At 53.0% G+C, this 16,764-nt stretch overlaps 1 protein-coding gene across 1 annotated transcript; it reads left to right on the forward strand.

Moving 5' to 3' along the window:
• The first annotated feature begins 11,071 nt into the window (after positions 1–11,071).
• Positions 11,072–12,013, forward strand: LOC135171625 (uncharacterized). Its single transcript, XM_064138254.1, has one exon. The coding sequence runs from the start codon at positions 11,072–11,074 to the stop codon at positions 12,011–12,013; it is 942 nt and encodes a 313-aa protein (XP_063994324.1).
• The last annotated feature ends 4,751 nt before the right edge of the window (positions 12,014–16,764 follow it).

Here is a 16,764-nt window from a genome sequence, read left to right on the forward strand (position 1 = left end):
ATTGATGCGCAGGCGCAGAGGAGTGGCACTGATGCGCAGGCGCAGAGGAGTGGAACTGGTGCGCAGGAGCAGAAGAATCTGACTGATGCGCAGGCGCAGAGGAGTGGTATTGATGCGCAGCAGCAGAAGAATCGGACTGATGCGCAGGAGCAGGGGAGTCGTACTGATGCGCATGCGCAGAAGAATCTGACTGATGCGCAGGCGCAGAGGAGTGGAACTGATGCTCAGGAGCAGGAGGATCCTACTGACACGCACGCGCAGAGGCATCGGACTGATGCGCTGGCGGAGGGGAGTCAGACTGATGCGCATGCGCAGAAGAATTGGACTGATACGCCGGCGCAGAGAAGTGGTATTGATGCGCATGCGCAGAGGCATCCGACTGATGCGCATGGGCAGAAGAATCGGACTGACTGACGAAAAACGGTGTGATCCCAAATCAGGGCCCGTTTTGCTCTAGGAGGCCCAGGAGCCGAGAAAAACGCGAAAAACGAAAAAATCGACGTTAGAAAATTGCCGGACCCCTAGAAAAATCGGAAATGGTCTCACGAATCCCATGGGGCCAGCCAAATTGTCCTAGCTATGATATTTCCAAAGATATGGGCGAAAAACCCTGCGATCCCAAATCCGGGCCCGTTTTGCTGTGGGAGGCCCAGGAGCCGGGAAAAACGCGAAAAACGAAAAAATCGACTTTAGAAAATTCGCGGACCCCTAGAAAAATCAGAAATCGTCTCACAAATCCAATGGCACCAGCCAAATTGTCCTAGCTCTGATCCTTCCAAAGATATGGGCAAAAAACGATCTGAGTCCAAATCCGGGCCCGTTTGGCTCTAGGAGGCCCAGGAGCCGAGAAAAACGCAAAAAACGAAAAAATCGACTTTAAAAAATTCCCGGACCCCTAGAAACATCGGAAATGGTCTCACGGATCCAATGGCACCAGCCAAATTGTCCTAGCTATGATATTTCCAAAGATACGGGCGAAAAACCGTGTGATCCCAAATCCGGGCCCGTTTTGCTCTGGGAGGCCCAGGAGCCGAGAAAAACGCGAAAAACGAAAAAATCGACTTTAAAAAATTCGCGGACCCCTAGAAAAATCGGAAATGGTCTCACGAATCCCATGGGGCCAGCCAAATTGTACTAGCTATGATATTTCCAAAGATTTGGGAGAAAAACGATCTGAGTCCAAATCCGGGCCCGTTTGGCTCTAGGAGGCCCAGGAGCCGAGAAAAACGCGAAAAACGAAAAAATCGACTTTTGAAAATTCCCGGACCCCTAGAAACATCGGAAATCGTCTCACGAATCCAATGGCACCAGCCAAATTGTACTAGCTATGATATTTCCAAAGATATCGACGGAAAACGCTGTGATTCCAAATCCGGGCTTTTTTTGCTCTAAGAGCCATAGGAGTTGGACTGACGTGCAGGCGGAGAGCAATCGAACTGCGCAGGCGCAGGGCAGTCGGACGGATGCACATGGGCAGAGGAGTGGAACTGATGCGCAGGGGCAGGGGAGTCGGACTGATGCGCAGGAGCAGGAGGATCGGACTGATGCTCATGCGCAGAAGAATCGGACTGATTCTCATGCGCAGAAGAATCGGACTGATGCGCAGGAGCAGGGGAGTCGGACTGATGCGCATGGGCAGAAGAATCGGACTGACTGACGAAAAACAGTGTGATCCCAAATCAGGGCCGGTTTTGCTCTAGGAGGCCAAGGAGCCGAGAAAAACGCGAAAAACGAAAAAATCGACTTGAGAAAATTCGCGGACCCCTAGAAAAATCGGAAATCGTCTCACGAATCCAATGGCACCAGACAAATTGTCCTAGCTCTGATATTTCCAAAGATGTGGGCGAAAAACCGTGTGATCCCAAATCCGGGCTTTTTTTGCTCTAGGAGCCACAGGAGTTGGATTGATGTGCAGGCGCAGGGGAGTCGGACTGATGCGCAGGCGCAGAGGAGTGCAACTGATGCGCAGGAGCATTAGGATCCTACTGACGCGCACGCGCACAGGCATCGGACTGATGCGCTGGCGGAGGAGAGTTAGACTGATGCGCATGCGCAGGAGAATCGGACTGATACGCAGGCGCAGAAGAGTGGTATTGATGCGCAGCAGCAGAAGAATCGGACTGATACGCAGGCGCAGAGGAGTGGTATTGATGCGCAGCAGCAGAAGAATCGGACTGATGCGCATACGCAGAGGCATCGGACTGATGCGCATGGACAGAAGAATCGGACTGACTGACGAAAAACGGTGTGATACCAAATCCGGGCAGTTTTTGCCTTACGAGCCACACGAGACTAGAAAAATGGGAAAAACGAAAAAATCGATTTTAGAAAACTCCGGGCCTCCTATAAAAATCGGAAATCGTGTGATACCGGATCTAGGCCCTTTTTGCTCTAGGAGCCATAGGAGTTGGACTGATGCGCAGGTGCGGAGAAATCGGACATATGGGCACGCGCAGAGGCATCGGACTGATGCGCTGGCGGAGGGGAGTGAGACTGATGCGCATGCGCAGAAGAATCGGACTGATGGGCACGCGCAGAGGCATCGGACTGATGCGCATGGGCAGAAGAAGCGGACCGACTGACGAAAAACGGTGTGATCCCAAATCAGGGCCCGTTTTGCTCTAGGAGGCCCAGGACCCGATAAAAACGCGAAAAACGAACAAATCGACTTTAGAAAATTGCCGGACCCCTAGAAAAATCGGAAATCGTCTCACGAATCCAATGGGGCCAGCCAAATTGTCGTAGCTATGATATTTCCAAAGATATGGGCGAAAAACGGTGTGATCCCCAATCCGGGCCGCTTTTGCTCTAGGAGGCCCAGGAGCCGAGAAAAACGCGAAAAACGAAAAAATCGACTTTAGAAAATTGCCGGACTCTTAGAAAAATCGGAAATGGTCTCACGGATCCAATGGCACCAGCCAAATTGTCCTAGCTATGATATTTCCAAAGATACGGGCGAAAAACGGTGTGATCCCAAATCAGGGCCCGTTTGGCTCTAGGAGGCCCAGGAGCCGAGAAAAACGCGAAAAACGAAAAAATCGACTTTAGAATATTCCCGGACCCCTAGAAACATCGGAAATCGTCTCACGAATCCAATGGCACCAGCCAAATTGTCCTAGCTATGATATTTCCAAAGATACGGGCGAAAAACGGTGTGATCCCAAATCCGGGCTTTTTTTGCTGTAGGAGCCATAGGAGTTGGACTGATGTGCAGGCGGAGAGCAATCGAACTGCGCAAGCGCAGGGGAGTTGTACTGATGCGCATGCGCAGAAGAATCTGACTGATGCGCAGGCGCAGGGGAGTGGAACTGATGCGCAGGCGCAGAGGAGTGGCACTGATGCGCAGACGCAGGGGAGTCGGACTGATGCGCAGGAGCAGGAGGATCGGACTGATGCTCATGCGCAGAAGAATCGGACTGATGCGCAGGAGCAGGGGAGTCGGACTGATGCGCATGGGCAGAAGAATCGGACTGATGCGCAGGCGCAGAGGCATCGGACTGATGCGCATGGGCAGAAGAATCGGACTGACTGACGAAAAACGGTGTGATCCCAAATCAGGGCCCGTTTTGCTCTAGGAGGCCCAGGAGCCGAGAAAAACGCGAAAAACGAAAAAATCGACGTTAGAAAATTGCCGGACCCCTAGAAAAATCGGAAATGGTCTCACGAATCCCATGGGGCCAGCCAAATTGTCCTAGCTATGATATTTCCAAAGATATGGGCGAAAAACCCTGCGATCCCAAATCCGGGCCCGTTTTGCTGTGGGAGGCCCAGGAGCCGGGAAAAACGCGAAAAACGAAAAAATCGACTTTAGAAAATTCGCGGACCCCTAGAAAAATCAGAAATCGTCTCACAAATCCAATGGCACCAGCCAAATTGTCCTAGCTCTGATCCTTCCAAAGATATGGGCAAAAAACGATCTGAGTCCAAATCCGGGCCCGTTTGGCTCTAGGAGGCCCAGGAGCCGAGAAAAACGCAAAAAACGAAAAAATCGACTTGAGAAAATTCCCGGACCCCTAGAAACATCGGAAATGGTCTCACGGATCCAATGGCACCAGCCAAATTGTCCTAGCTATGATATTTCCAAAGATACGGGCGAAAAACCGTGTGATCCCAAATCCGGGCCCGTTTTGCTCTGGGAGGCCCAGGAGCCGAGAAAAACGCGAAAAACGAAAAAATCGACTTTAAAAAATTCGCGGACCCCTAGAAAAATCGGAAATGGTCTCACGAATCCCATGGGGCCAGCCAAATTGTACTAGCTATGATATTTCCAAAGATTTGGGAGAAAAACGATCTGAGTCCAAATCCGGGCCCGTTTGGCTCTAGGAGGCCCAGGAGCCGAGAAAAACGCGAAAAACGAAAAAATCGACTTTTGAAAATTCCCGGACCCCTAGAAACATCGGAAATCGTCTCACGAATCCAATGGCACCAGCCAAATTGTACTAGCTATGATATTTCCAAAGATATCGACGGAAAACGTTGTGATTCCAAATCCGGGCTTTTTTTGCTCTAAGAGCCATAGGAGTTGGACTGACGTGCAGGCGGAGAGCAATCGAACTGCGCAGGCGCAGGGCAGTCGGACGGATGCACATGCGCAGAGGAGTGGAACTGATGCGCAGGGGCAGGGGAGTCGGACTGATGCGCAGGAGCAGGAGGATCGGACTGATGCTCATGCGCAGAAGAATCGGACTGATTCTCATGCGCAGAAGAATCGGACTGATGCGCAGGAGCAGGGGAGTCGGACTGATGCGCATGGGCAGAAGAATCGGACTGACTGACGAAAAACAGTGTGATCCCAAATCAGGGCCGGTTTTGCTCTAGGAGGCCAAGGAGCCGAGAAAAACGCGAAAAACGAAAAAATCGACTTGAGAAAATTCGCGGACCCCTAGAAAAATCGGAAATCGTCTCACGAATCCAATGGCACCAGACAAATTGTCCTAGCTCTGATATTTCCAAAGATGTGGGCGAAAAACCGTGTGATCCCAAATCCGGGCTTTTTTTGCTCTAGGAGCCACAGGAGTTGGATTGATGTGCAGGCGCAGGGGAGTCGGACTGATGCGCAGGCGCAGAGGAGTGCAACTGATGCGCAGGAGCATTAGGATCCTACTGACGCGCACGCGCACAGGCATCGGACTGATGCGCTGGCGGAGGAGAGTTAGACTGATGCGCATGCGCAGAAGAATCGGACTGATACGCAGGCGCAGAAGAGTGGTATTGATGCGCAGCAGCAGAAGAATCGGACTGATACGCAGGCGCAGAGGAGTGGTATTGATGCGCAGCAGCAGAAGAATCGGACTGATGCGCATACGCAGAGGCATCGGACTGATGCGCATGGACAGAAGAATCGGACTGACTGACGAAAAACGGTGTGATACCAAATCCGGGCAGTTTTTGCCTTACGAGCCACACGAGACTAGAAAAATGGGAAAAACGAAAAAATCGATTTTAGAAAACTCCGGGCCTCCTATAAAAATCGGAAATCGTGTGATACCGGATCTAGGCCCTTTTTGCTCTAGGAGCCATAGGAGTTGGACTGATGCGCAGGTGCGGAGAAATCGGACATATGGGCACGCGCAGAGGCATCGGACTGATGCGCTGGCGGAGGGGAGTGAGACTGATGCGCATGCGCAGGAGAATCGGACTGATGGGCACGCGCAGAGGCATCGGACTGATGCGCATGGGCAGAAGAAGCGGACCGACTGACGAAAAACGGTGTGATCCCAAATCAGGGCCCGTTTTGCTCTGGGAGGCCCAGGACCCGATAAAAACGCGAAAAACGAACAAATCGACTTTAAAAAATTCGCGGACCCCTAGAAAAATCGGAAATGGTCTCACGAATCCCATGGGGCGAGCCAAATTGTACTAGCTATGATATTTCCAAAGATTTGGGAGAAAAACGATCTGAGTCCAAATCCGGGCCCGTTTGGCTCTAGGAGGCCCAGGAGCCGAGAAAAACGCGAAAAACGAAAAAATCGACTTTTGAAAATTCCCGGACCCCTAGAAACATCGGAAATCGTCTCACGAATCCAATGGCACCAGCCAAATTGTACTAGCTATGATATTTCCAAAGATATCGACGGAAAACGCTGTGATTCCAAATCCGGGCTTTTTTTGCTCTAAGAGCCATAGGAGTTGGACTGACGTGCAGGCGGAGAGCAATCGAACTGCGCAGGCGCAGGGCAGTCGGACGGATGCACATGCGCAGAGGAGTGGAACTGATGCGCAGGGGCAGGGGAGTCGGACTGATGCGCAGGAGCAGGAGGATCGGACTGATGCTCATGCGCAGAAGAATCGGACTGATTCTCATGCGCAGAAGAATCGGACTGATGCGCAGGAGCAGGGGAGTCGGACTGATGCGCATGGGCAGAAGAATCGGACTGACTGACGAAAAACAGTGTGATCCCAAATCAGGGCCGGTTTTGCTCTAGGAGGCCAAGGAGCCGAGAAAAACGCGAAAAACGAAAAAATCGACTTGAGAAAATTCGCGGACCCCTAGAAAAATCGGAAATCGTCTCACGAATCCAATGGCACCAGACAAATTGTCCTAGCTCTGATATTTCCAAAGATGTGGGCGAAAAACCGTGTGATCCCAAATCCGGGCTTTTTTTGCTCTAGGAGCCACAGGAGTTGGATTGATGTGCAGGCGCAGGGGAGTCGGACTGATGCGCAGGCGCAGAGGAGTGCAACTGATGCGCAGGAGCATTAGGATCCTACTGACGCGCACGCGCACAGGCATCGGACTGATGCGCTGGCGGAGGAGAGTTAGACTGATGCGCATGCGCAGAAGAATCGGACTGATACGCAGGCGCAGAAGAGTGGTATTGATGCGCAGCAGCAGAAGAATCGGACTGATACGCAGGCGCAGAGGAGTGGTATTGATGCGCAGCAGCAGAAGAATCGGACTGATGCGCATACGCAGAGGCATCGGACTGATGCGCATGGACAGAAGAATCGGACTGACTGACGAAAAACGGTGTGATACCAAATCCGGGCAGTTTTTGCCTTACGAGCCACACGAGACTAGAAAAATGGGAAAAACGAAAAAATCGATTTTAGAAAACTCCGGGCCTCCTATAAAAATCGGAAATCGTGTGATACCGGATCTAGGCCCTTTTTGCTCTAGGAGCCATAGGAGTTGGACTGATGCGCAGGTGCGGAGAAATCGGACATATGGGCACGCGCAGAGGCATCGGACTGATGCGCTGGCGGAGGGGAGTGAGACTGATGCGCATGCGCAGAAGAATCGGACTGATGGGCACGCGCAGAGGCATCGGACTGATGCGCATGGGCAGAAGAAGCGGACCGACTGACGAAAAACGGTGTGATCCCAAATCAGGGCCCGTTTTGCTCTAGGAGGCCCAGGACCCGATAAAAACGCGAAAAACGAACAAATCGACTTTAGAAAATTGCCGGACCCCTAGAAAAATCGGAAATCGTCTCACGAATCCAATGGGGCCAGCCAAATTGTCGTAGCTATGATATTTCCAAAGATATGGGCGAAAAACGGTGTGATCCCCAATCCGGGCCGCTTTTGCTCTAGGAGGCCCAGGAGCCGAGAAAAACGCGAAAAACGAAAAAATCGACTTTAGAAAATTGCCGGACTCTTAGAAAAATCGGAAATGGTCTCACGGATCCAATGGCACCAGCCAAATTGTCCTAGCTATAATATTTCCAAAGATACGGGCGAAAAACGGTGTGATCCCAAATCAGGGCCCGTTTGGCTCTAGGAGGCCCAGGAGCCGAGAAAAACGCGAAAAACGAAAAAATCGACTTTAGAAAATTCCCGGACCCCTAGAAAAATCGGAAATCGTCTCACGAATCCAATGGGGCCAGCCAAATTGTCGTAGCTATGATATTTCCAAAGATATGGGCGAAAAACGGTGTGATCCCCAATCCGGGCCGCTTTTGCTCTAGGAGGCCCAGCAGCCGAGAAAAACGCGAAAAACGAAAAAATCGACTTTAGAAAATTGCCGGACTCTTAGAAAAATCGGAAATGGTCTCACGGATCCAATGGCACCAGCCAAATTGTCCTAGCTATAATATTTCCAAAGATACGGGCGAAAAACGGTGTGATCCCAAATCAGGGCCCGTTTGGCTCTAGGAGGCCCAGGAGCCGAGAAAAACGCGAAAAACGAAAAAATCGACTTTAGAAAATTCCCGGACCCCTAGAAAAATCGGAAATGGTCTCACGAATCCCATGGAGCCAGCCAAATTGTCCTAGCTATGATATTTCTAAAGTTACGGGCGAAAAACGGTGTGATCCCAAATCAGGGCCCGTTTGGCTCTAGGAGGCCCAGGAGCCGAGAAAAACGCGAAAAACGAAAAAATCGACTTTAGAAAATTGCCGGACCCCTAGAAAAATCGGAAATGGTCTCACGAATCCAATGGCACCAGCCAAATTGTCCTAGCTATGATATTTCCAAAGATATCGACGGAAAACCTTGTGATTCCAAATCCGGGCTTTTTTTGCTCTAAGAGCCATAGTAGTTGGACTGACGTGCAGGCGGAGAGCAATCGAAATGCGCGGGGCAGTTCGGACGGATGCACATGCGCAGAGGAGTGGAACTGATGCGCAGGCGCAGGGGAGTCGGACTGATGCGCAGGAGCAGGAGGATCGGACCGATGCTCATGCGCAGAAGAATCGGACTGATGCGCAGGAGCAGGGGAGTCGGACTGATGCGCATGGGCAGAAGAATCGGACTGACTGACGAAAAACAGTGTGATCCCAAATCAGGGCCCGTTTTGCTCTAGGAGGCCAAGGAGCCGAGAAAAACGCGAAAAACGAAAAAATCGACTTGAGAAAATTCGCGGACCCCTAGAAAAATCGGAAATCGTCTCACGAATCCAATGGCACCAGACAAATTGTCCTAGCTCTGATATTTCCAAAGATATGGGCGAAAAACCGTGTGATCCCAAATCCGGGCTTTTTTTGCTCTAGGAGCCACAGGAGTTGGATTGATGTGCAGGCGCAGGGGAGTCGGACTGATGCGCAGGCGCAGAGGGGTGGAACTGATGCGCAGGAGCATTAGGATCCTACTGACGCGCACGCGCACAGGCATCGGACTGATGCGCTGGCGGAGGGGAGTCAGACTGATGCGCATGCGCAGAAGAATCGGACTGATACGCAGGCGCAGAAGAGTGGTATTGATGCGCAGCAGCAGAAGAATCGGACTGATACGCAGGCGCAGAGGAGTGGTATTGATGCGCAGCAGCAGAAGAATCGGACTGATGCGCATACGCAGAGGCATCGGACTGATGCGCATGGACAGAAGAATCGGACTGACTGACGAAAAACGGTGTGATCCCAAATCAGGGCCCGTTTTGCTCTAGGAGGCCCAGGAGCCGAGAAAAACGCGAAAAACGAACAAATTGACTTTAGAAAATTGCCGGACCCCTAGAAAAATCGGAAATCGTCTCACGAATCCAATGGGGCCAGCCAAATTGTCGTAGCTATGATATTTCCAAAGATATGGGCGAAAAACGGTGTGATCCCCAATCCGGGCCGGTTTTGCTCTAGGAGGCCCAGGAGCCGAGAAAAACGCGAAAAACGAAAAAATCGACTTTAGAAAATTGCCGGACTCTTAGAAAAATCGGAAATGGTCTCACGGATCCAATGGCACCAGCCAAATTGTCCTAGCTATGATATTTCCAAAGATACGGGCGAAAAACGGTGTGATCCCAAATCAGGGCCCGTTTGGCTCTAGGAGGCCCAGGAGCCGTGAAAAACGCGAAAAACGAAAAAATCGACAATAGAAAATTCCCGGACCCCTAGAAAAATCGAAAATGGTCTCACGAATCCCATGGAGCCAGCCAAATTGTCCTAGCTATGATATTTCTAAAGATACGGGCGAAAAACGGTGTGATCCCAAATCAGGGCCCGTTTGGCTCTAGGAGGCCCAGGAGCCGAGAAAAACGCGAAAAACGAACAAATTGACTTTAGAAAATTGCCGGACCCCTAGAAAAATCGGAAATCGTCTCACGAATCCAATGGGGCCAGCCAAATTGTCGTAGCTATGATATTTCCAAAGATATGGGCGAAAAACGGTGTGATCCCCAATCCGGGCCGGTTTTGCTCTAGGAGGCCCAGGAGCCGAGAAAAACGCGAAAAACGAAAAAATCGACTTTAGAAAATTGCCGGACTCTTAGAAAAATCGGAAATGGTCTCACGGATCCAATGGCACCAGCCAAATTGTCCTAGCTATGATATTTCCAAAGATACGGGCGAAAAACGGTGTGATCCCAAATCAGGGCCCGTTTGGCTCTAGGAGGCCCAGGAGCCGAGAAAAACGCGAAAAACGAAAAAATCGACAATAGAAAATTCCCGGACCCCTAGAAAAATCGGAAATGGTCTCACGAATCCCATGGAGCCAGCCAAATTGTCCTAGCTATGATATTTCTAAAGATACGGGCGAAAAACGGTGTGATCCCAAATCAGGGCCCGTTTGGCTCTAGGAGGCCCAGGAGCCGAGAAAAACGCGAAAAACGAAAAAATCGACTTTAGAAAATTCCCGGACCCCTAGAAAAATCGGAAATGGTCTCACGAATCCCATGGAGCCAGCCAAATTGTCCTAGCTATGATATTTCCAAAGATATGTGGTGACAGTGTCGCCAGGACACCCCATCAACTCGATGGGAAATTCCCCAACCGAGTCTAGCCCCGGACCTGACCCTCGGAGGCTAATTACCCACCGACCATCATCAGTTTGGGGAACACCCCAAACCCTGGTCATTTACAAGCAATAAACCATTATTTAGAGAGTGGGGAACTCCCCAGAACCGGCGCATTCCGAACCTTAGATCAGAGATCCAAAGGCGTTCCCTTTCCTACACTTTTCCTTTATAAGCCCACACTCTTCCCGATTTCTACACAGTCGTTCCTCTACCTTCGTCGGAGACACTACTCCCCGATCTACCCTGGACATACCACTCGCGGTATCCTGTAGGACTTAAGAATAAATATTTTGACCATCACACTGGCGTGAATCTTATTCAACCACCTGCTCAACCCCACAAATTGGTGACCCCGACGTGATCCAGCGGAAGTTCGTGGACACTGAGCACCAGCAGACGCCACATGGTCGTGGAACGAGAGCGGCCACTACAGCAACGAGCACCATCCGACGAGTGCACCTCACCACCATCGCAGGACACGTGGCCTCCACAGCAGCAGCAGAACCTGATGGAGAGTACGGCCCAAATCAACCGAGTAGCCGTGCAGCTAGGAGAGTTCACGCCGGAGGACCCTGAACTCTTCTTCGACATCGCCGATCGTAGTTTCCACGCAGCCGGGATCACTTCCGAATCAACAAAATTCGGCCACATCTGCGGGAAGCTCTCCAGGTCAAGGTACGCCACCGACGTGAGGGATATCATCCTGAACCCTCCGGCGGACAACCCCTACACATATTTAAAAACGGAGCTCATAAAGCGCCTGAGCTCCTCCCAGGAGGAGAAGACGAGGAAGCTCCTAGAAGGCGCAGAAATGGGAGACATGAAACCGTCTCAGTTTCTGCGCCACCTAAAAAACCTGGCGGGACCCAACTTCCCGGACGATGCTCTCCGGACACTGTGGGTCACGCGCCTTCCGGCCGACGTCCAGGTGTTATTGGCCACCAAGCGCAAGGCCTCCCTCGACGACGCTGCAGATCTGGCCGACAAGACCATCCAGATCCTGAGACCAAGGATCCCACCTGCTGCTCCACAGGTCGCTGAGGCAGCGGCGCACAGCATTGAGGCGCTCCTGAGCCTCAATCTGTCCCAGTTGGCCCTCAACCTCGAGGAACAATTCGGCGACTTACGCTCTGAAATTGAGAGCCTGAAGCGGTCGAGCGGAGGAGACGGAGGATCCCCCCGCGGCCGCAACTTCAGGCGAGAGAGGTCCAGGTCGCGCTCCACGCACCGGCAGCACGGAACCGACCGCATCTGTTGGTACCATCGGCGCTTCGGACCTGAGGCTAAAATGTGCACACGACCGTGCAATTTCCCCGCTCAGGGAAACGGACCGAGCAGTCACTAATGGCGGGTAGTGACTCTGCCTCGACGACGCGCCGCCTATTCATCACCGATCAGGAAACCAAGGTACGTTTTTTGATCGACACAGGAGCCGACTTGTGCGTTTTCCCACGACGGTTAGTGCGTGGGCCGCAACGCAAGTCGACTTATCAGCTCTCGGCGGCGAACGGCAGCACCATTGCGACGTACGGGACGGTCTCCTTGGACCTCAACCTGAAGCTGCGGCGAGCATTCCCGTGGAGCTTCGTCATCGCCGACGTCTCCAAACCCATCATTGGAGCAGACTTCCTGTTCCACTACGGACTTCTGGTGGACCTCCGCAACGGCAGACTCGTGGACTCCATCACCTCGCTCACCTCACCCGGGCAAGTCGAAAATGTTAATCTATCAAGTATTAAAATAGTTACAGGTAGTTCGCAGTACCACGAGCTCCTTCAACAGTTCCCCGACCTCACCAGACCCGATGGAACCGGGACAGCTCCGCGGCATGACACCAAGCATCACATCCAGACTACTCCAGGACCTCCAGTCGCCAGCAAACCACGACGTTTGGCCCCAGACCGCCTGGCCGATGCCAAAAAGGAGTTCAGCGCCATGGTCCAACGAGGTACAGCCCCACCTTCGAATAGCCCATGGTCTTCACCTCTCCACATGGCCAAGAAGAAGACGGATGACTGGAGACCATGCGGAGACTACCGTGCGCTCAACGCTCGCACCGTTCCGGACCGCTACCCAGTGCGGCACATCCAGGACTTCGCGCAGGCACTCCGAGGCAAGGAGATCTTCTCAACGATCGACCTGGTTCGGGCGTACCACCAAATTCCGGTCGCCGAGGCGGACATCCCGAAGACGGCGATCACCACACCATTCGGTATGTACGAATTCCCCTACATGTCGTTCGGTCTTCGCAACGCCGCCCAGACCATTCAACGCTTCATCGACGAGGTGCTACGGGACGTGGACTTCTGCTACGCGTACATCGACGACATCCTGATAGCGTCCGAAACCCCAGAGCAACACCGGCAGCATCTGAGGACCTTATTCGAACGCCTCCAATCCTACGGCCTCCTCATCAACCCACAGAAGTGCGTGTTCGGCCAGCCTGAGGTGGAGTTCCTGGGCTACCTGGTGTCCAAGGAGGGCACACGTCCATTGCCGAAAAAAGTCCAAGCCATCCTGGACTATCCAGCACCAACAACGGCGAAGCAGCTCCGACAGTTCCTGGGTATGCTGAATTTCTACCGCAGATTCATACCCCGGACTGCACAGGACCAGGCACCACTCAACGAGCTCTTGGTGGGGAATATCAAGGGCAGAACTCCCATCAACTGGACTCCGGAAGCCCAGACGGCTTTCACCACCTGCAAGGCCAGACTAGCTGACGCAGCGCTCCTGGCTCACCCCAAGGCCGACGCCAACCTCGCGCTCATCTGTGACGCCTCCAACCACACCGTCGGTGCAGCATTGCAGCAACGAGTCAACGGGGACTGGGAACCATTGGCTTTCTTCTCGAAGAAGCTCAGTCCAGCTCAAGTAAAGTGGAGCGCATTCGACCGTGAACTCCTGGCAATCTACCTTGCCATCAAACACTTCAGACACATGGTAGAGGCCAGGATCTTCACGATCTTCACGGACCACAAACCGATCACGTTCGCATTCCGGCAGAAGTTGGAAAAGGCTTCACCCAGACAGGCACGGCACCTGGATTTCATCGGGCAGTTCTCCACCGACATCCAACACGTGTCCGGCAAGGACAACGTCGTCGCGGATGCTCTATCCCGCATCGACGCAGTTTCATCACCACTGGACTACACCGCCCTGGCGTCATCACAGCAGGCCGATGACACAATGAAAACATACCTACGCTCAGGATCAGGCTTGCAACTCAAGCAAATCCAGATCCCAGGAGCAGGCGTAGCTGTCTTCTGCGACACGTCATCACCATCACCAAGACCTTACCTGACACCTCCATACCGCCGAGCAGCCTTCAACATCATCCACAACCTGGCTCACCCTGGAGTCAAAGCCTCGGTCAAACTCGTGATTCAACGTTACGTTTGGCCGTCCGTGAAAGCAGACTGCCGCGAGTGGGCTCGCGCCTGCATCCAGTGCCAGCAGGCCAAAATCACCAGGCATGTCTCAGCGCCAGTGGGAGAATTCGCCCCACCATCTTCGAGGTTCGAGCACGTGCACATGGACCTGATCATCCTGTCCATCTCCGAGGGCTACCGATACTGCCTCACGTGCGTCGACAGATTCTCCAGGTGGCCGGAAGCATTTCCCCTGGAGGACCAGGAGGCAACGACGGTAGCCAGAGCCTTCTACGAGGGGTGGATTTGTCGCTTCGGAGTTCCCCTCCGTATCACCACAGACCAAGGTCGGCAATTCGAGTCGTACCTGTTCAAGCACCTCAATTACTTGGCAGGCACGACTCACCTGAGGACAACTGCCTATCACCCAGCAGCTAACGGCATGGTTGAGCGGTTTCATCGCCGAATCAAGGCAGCTATCAAGTGCCACGAGAACACCACGTGGACGGAGGTACTCCCTACGGTGCTCTTGGGGATCAGAGCGGCCTGGAAGGAAGACCTCCAGGCATCAGCAGCCGACCTGGCATACGGCGAGCCATTACGCCTACCTGGAGAGTTCCTGGCCCCCCGAGCTGTCAGTCACCAAGACGACCCAGCGGACTACGTCAAGGAACTTCGCCAGCACTTTGCCAACCTGCGCCCGGCTAAGGTCAACAGACACGGAGCTCACAAAACCTTTGTGTTCAAAGACCTAGCCACGGCAGAGCAAGTCTTCGTCCGCCATGACGCACCAAAAGGACCTCTCCAGATGCCGTATCAAGGTCCATACAGGGTCATCCGCCGCAGCGCCAAGACGTTCACCATCCACATCAGGGGCAAGGACGTGAACGTCTCCATCGACAGGTTGAAACCAGCGTATGTCATCGCTGACGATGAACCAGGTCTCCAACAAGCCACCCAGAATTTAGCAACACCCGAGCCGGAAGTACCAGAGCCACCACCACCACCACCAGCAACACCGCCAACAACGCGCTCAGGAAGACGCGTCAGGTTCACCAACCACTACCAGGCAGGACAGTAGCATCATCATCGTGATCCAAATCACTGGCAGGGGCGTACTGTGGTGACAGTGTCGCCAGGACACCCCATTAACTCGATGGGAAATTCCCCAACCGAGTCTAGCCCCGGACCTGACCCTCGGAGGCTAATTACCCACCGACCATCATCAGTTTGGGGAACACCCCAAACCCTGGTCATTTACAAGCAATAAACCATTATTTAGAGAGTGGGGAACTCCCCAGAACCGGCGCATTCCGAACCTTAGATCAGAGATCCAAAGGCGTTCCCTTTCCTACACTTTTCCTTTATAAGCCCACACTCTTCCCGATTTCTACACAGTCGTTCCTCTACCTTCGTCGGAGACACTACTCCCCGATCTACCCTGGACATACCACTCGCGGTATCCTGTAGGACTTAAGAATAAATATTTTGACCATCACACTGGCGTGAATCTTATTCAACCACCTGCTCAACCCCACAGATATGGGCGAAAAACCGTGTGATCCCAAATCCGGGCTTTTTTTGCTCTAGGAGCCATAGGTGTTGGACTGATGTGCAGGCGGAGAGCAATCGAACTGCGCAGGCGCAGGGGAGTCGGACTGATGCGCAGGCGCAGAGGAGTGGAACTGATGCGCAGGAGCAGGAGGATCCTACTGACGCGCACGCGCAGAGGCATCCGACTGATGCGCTGGCGGAGGCGAGTCAGACTGATGCGCATGCGCAGAAGAATCGGACTGATACGCAGGCGCAGAAGAGTGGTATTGATGCGCAGGCGCAGAGGAGTGGCACTGATGCGCAGGCGCAGAGGAGTGGAACTGGTGCGCAGGAGCAGAAGAATCTGACTGATGCGCAGGCGCAGAGGAGTGGAACTGATGCGTAGGCGCAGAGGAGTGGAACTGATGCGCAGGAGCAGGAGGATCCTACTGACGCGCACGCGCAGAGGCATCCGACTGATGCGCTGGCGGAGGCGAGTCAGACTGATGCGCATGCGCAGAAGAATCGGACTGATGCGCAGGCGCAGAGGAGTGGTATTGATGCGCATGCGCAGAGGCATCGACTGATGCGCATGGGCAGAAGAATCGGACTGACTGACGAAAAACGGTGTGATCCCAAATCAGGGCCCGTTTTGCTCGAGGAGGCCCAGGAGGTAAGAAAAACGCGAAAAACGAAAAAATCGACTTTAGATAATTCCCGGACCCCTAGAAAAATCGGAAATCGTCTCACGAATCCAATGGCACCAGCCAAATTGTCCTAGCTCTGATATTTCCAAAGATATGGGCGAAAAACCATCTGAGTCCAAATCCGGGCCCGTTTGGCTCTAGGAGGCCCAGGAGCCGAGAAAAACGCGAAAAACGAAAAAATCGACTTTAGATAATTCCCGGACCCCTAGAAAAATCGGAAATCGTCTTACGAATCCAATGGCACCAGCGAAATTGTCCTAGCTATGATATTTCCAAAGATATCGACGGAAAACGGTGTGATCCCAAATCCGGGCTTTTTCTGCTCTAGGAGCCATAGGAGTTGGACTGATGTGCAGGCGGAGAGCAATCGAACTGCGCAGGCGCAGGGGAGTCGGAATGATGCGCAGGCGCAGAGGAGTAGAACTAATGCGCAGGAGCAGGAGGATCCTACTGACGCGCACGCGCAGAGGCATCGGACTGATGCG

This window comes from Diachasmimorpha longicaudata, unplaced genomic scaffold (assembly GCF_034640455.1).
Source record: "Diachasmimorpha longicaudata isolate KC_UGA_2023 unplaced genomic scaffold, iyDiaLong2 ctg00000057.1, whole genome shotgun sequence".
Classification (NCBI taxonomy): domain Eukaryota; kingdom Metazoa; phylum Arthropoda; class Insecta; order Hymenoptera; family Braconidae; genus Diachasmimorpha; species Diachasmimorpha longicaudata.

Bases quoted from the DNA above. Each gene is read 5' to 3' on its own strand.
- LOC135171625 (XM_064138254.1), top strand. From the start codon at position 11,072: ATGGTCGTGGAACGAGAGCGGCCACTACAGCAACGAGCACCATCCGAC.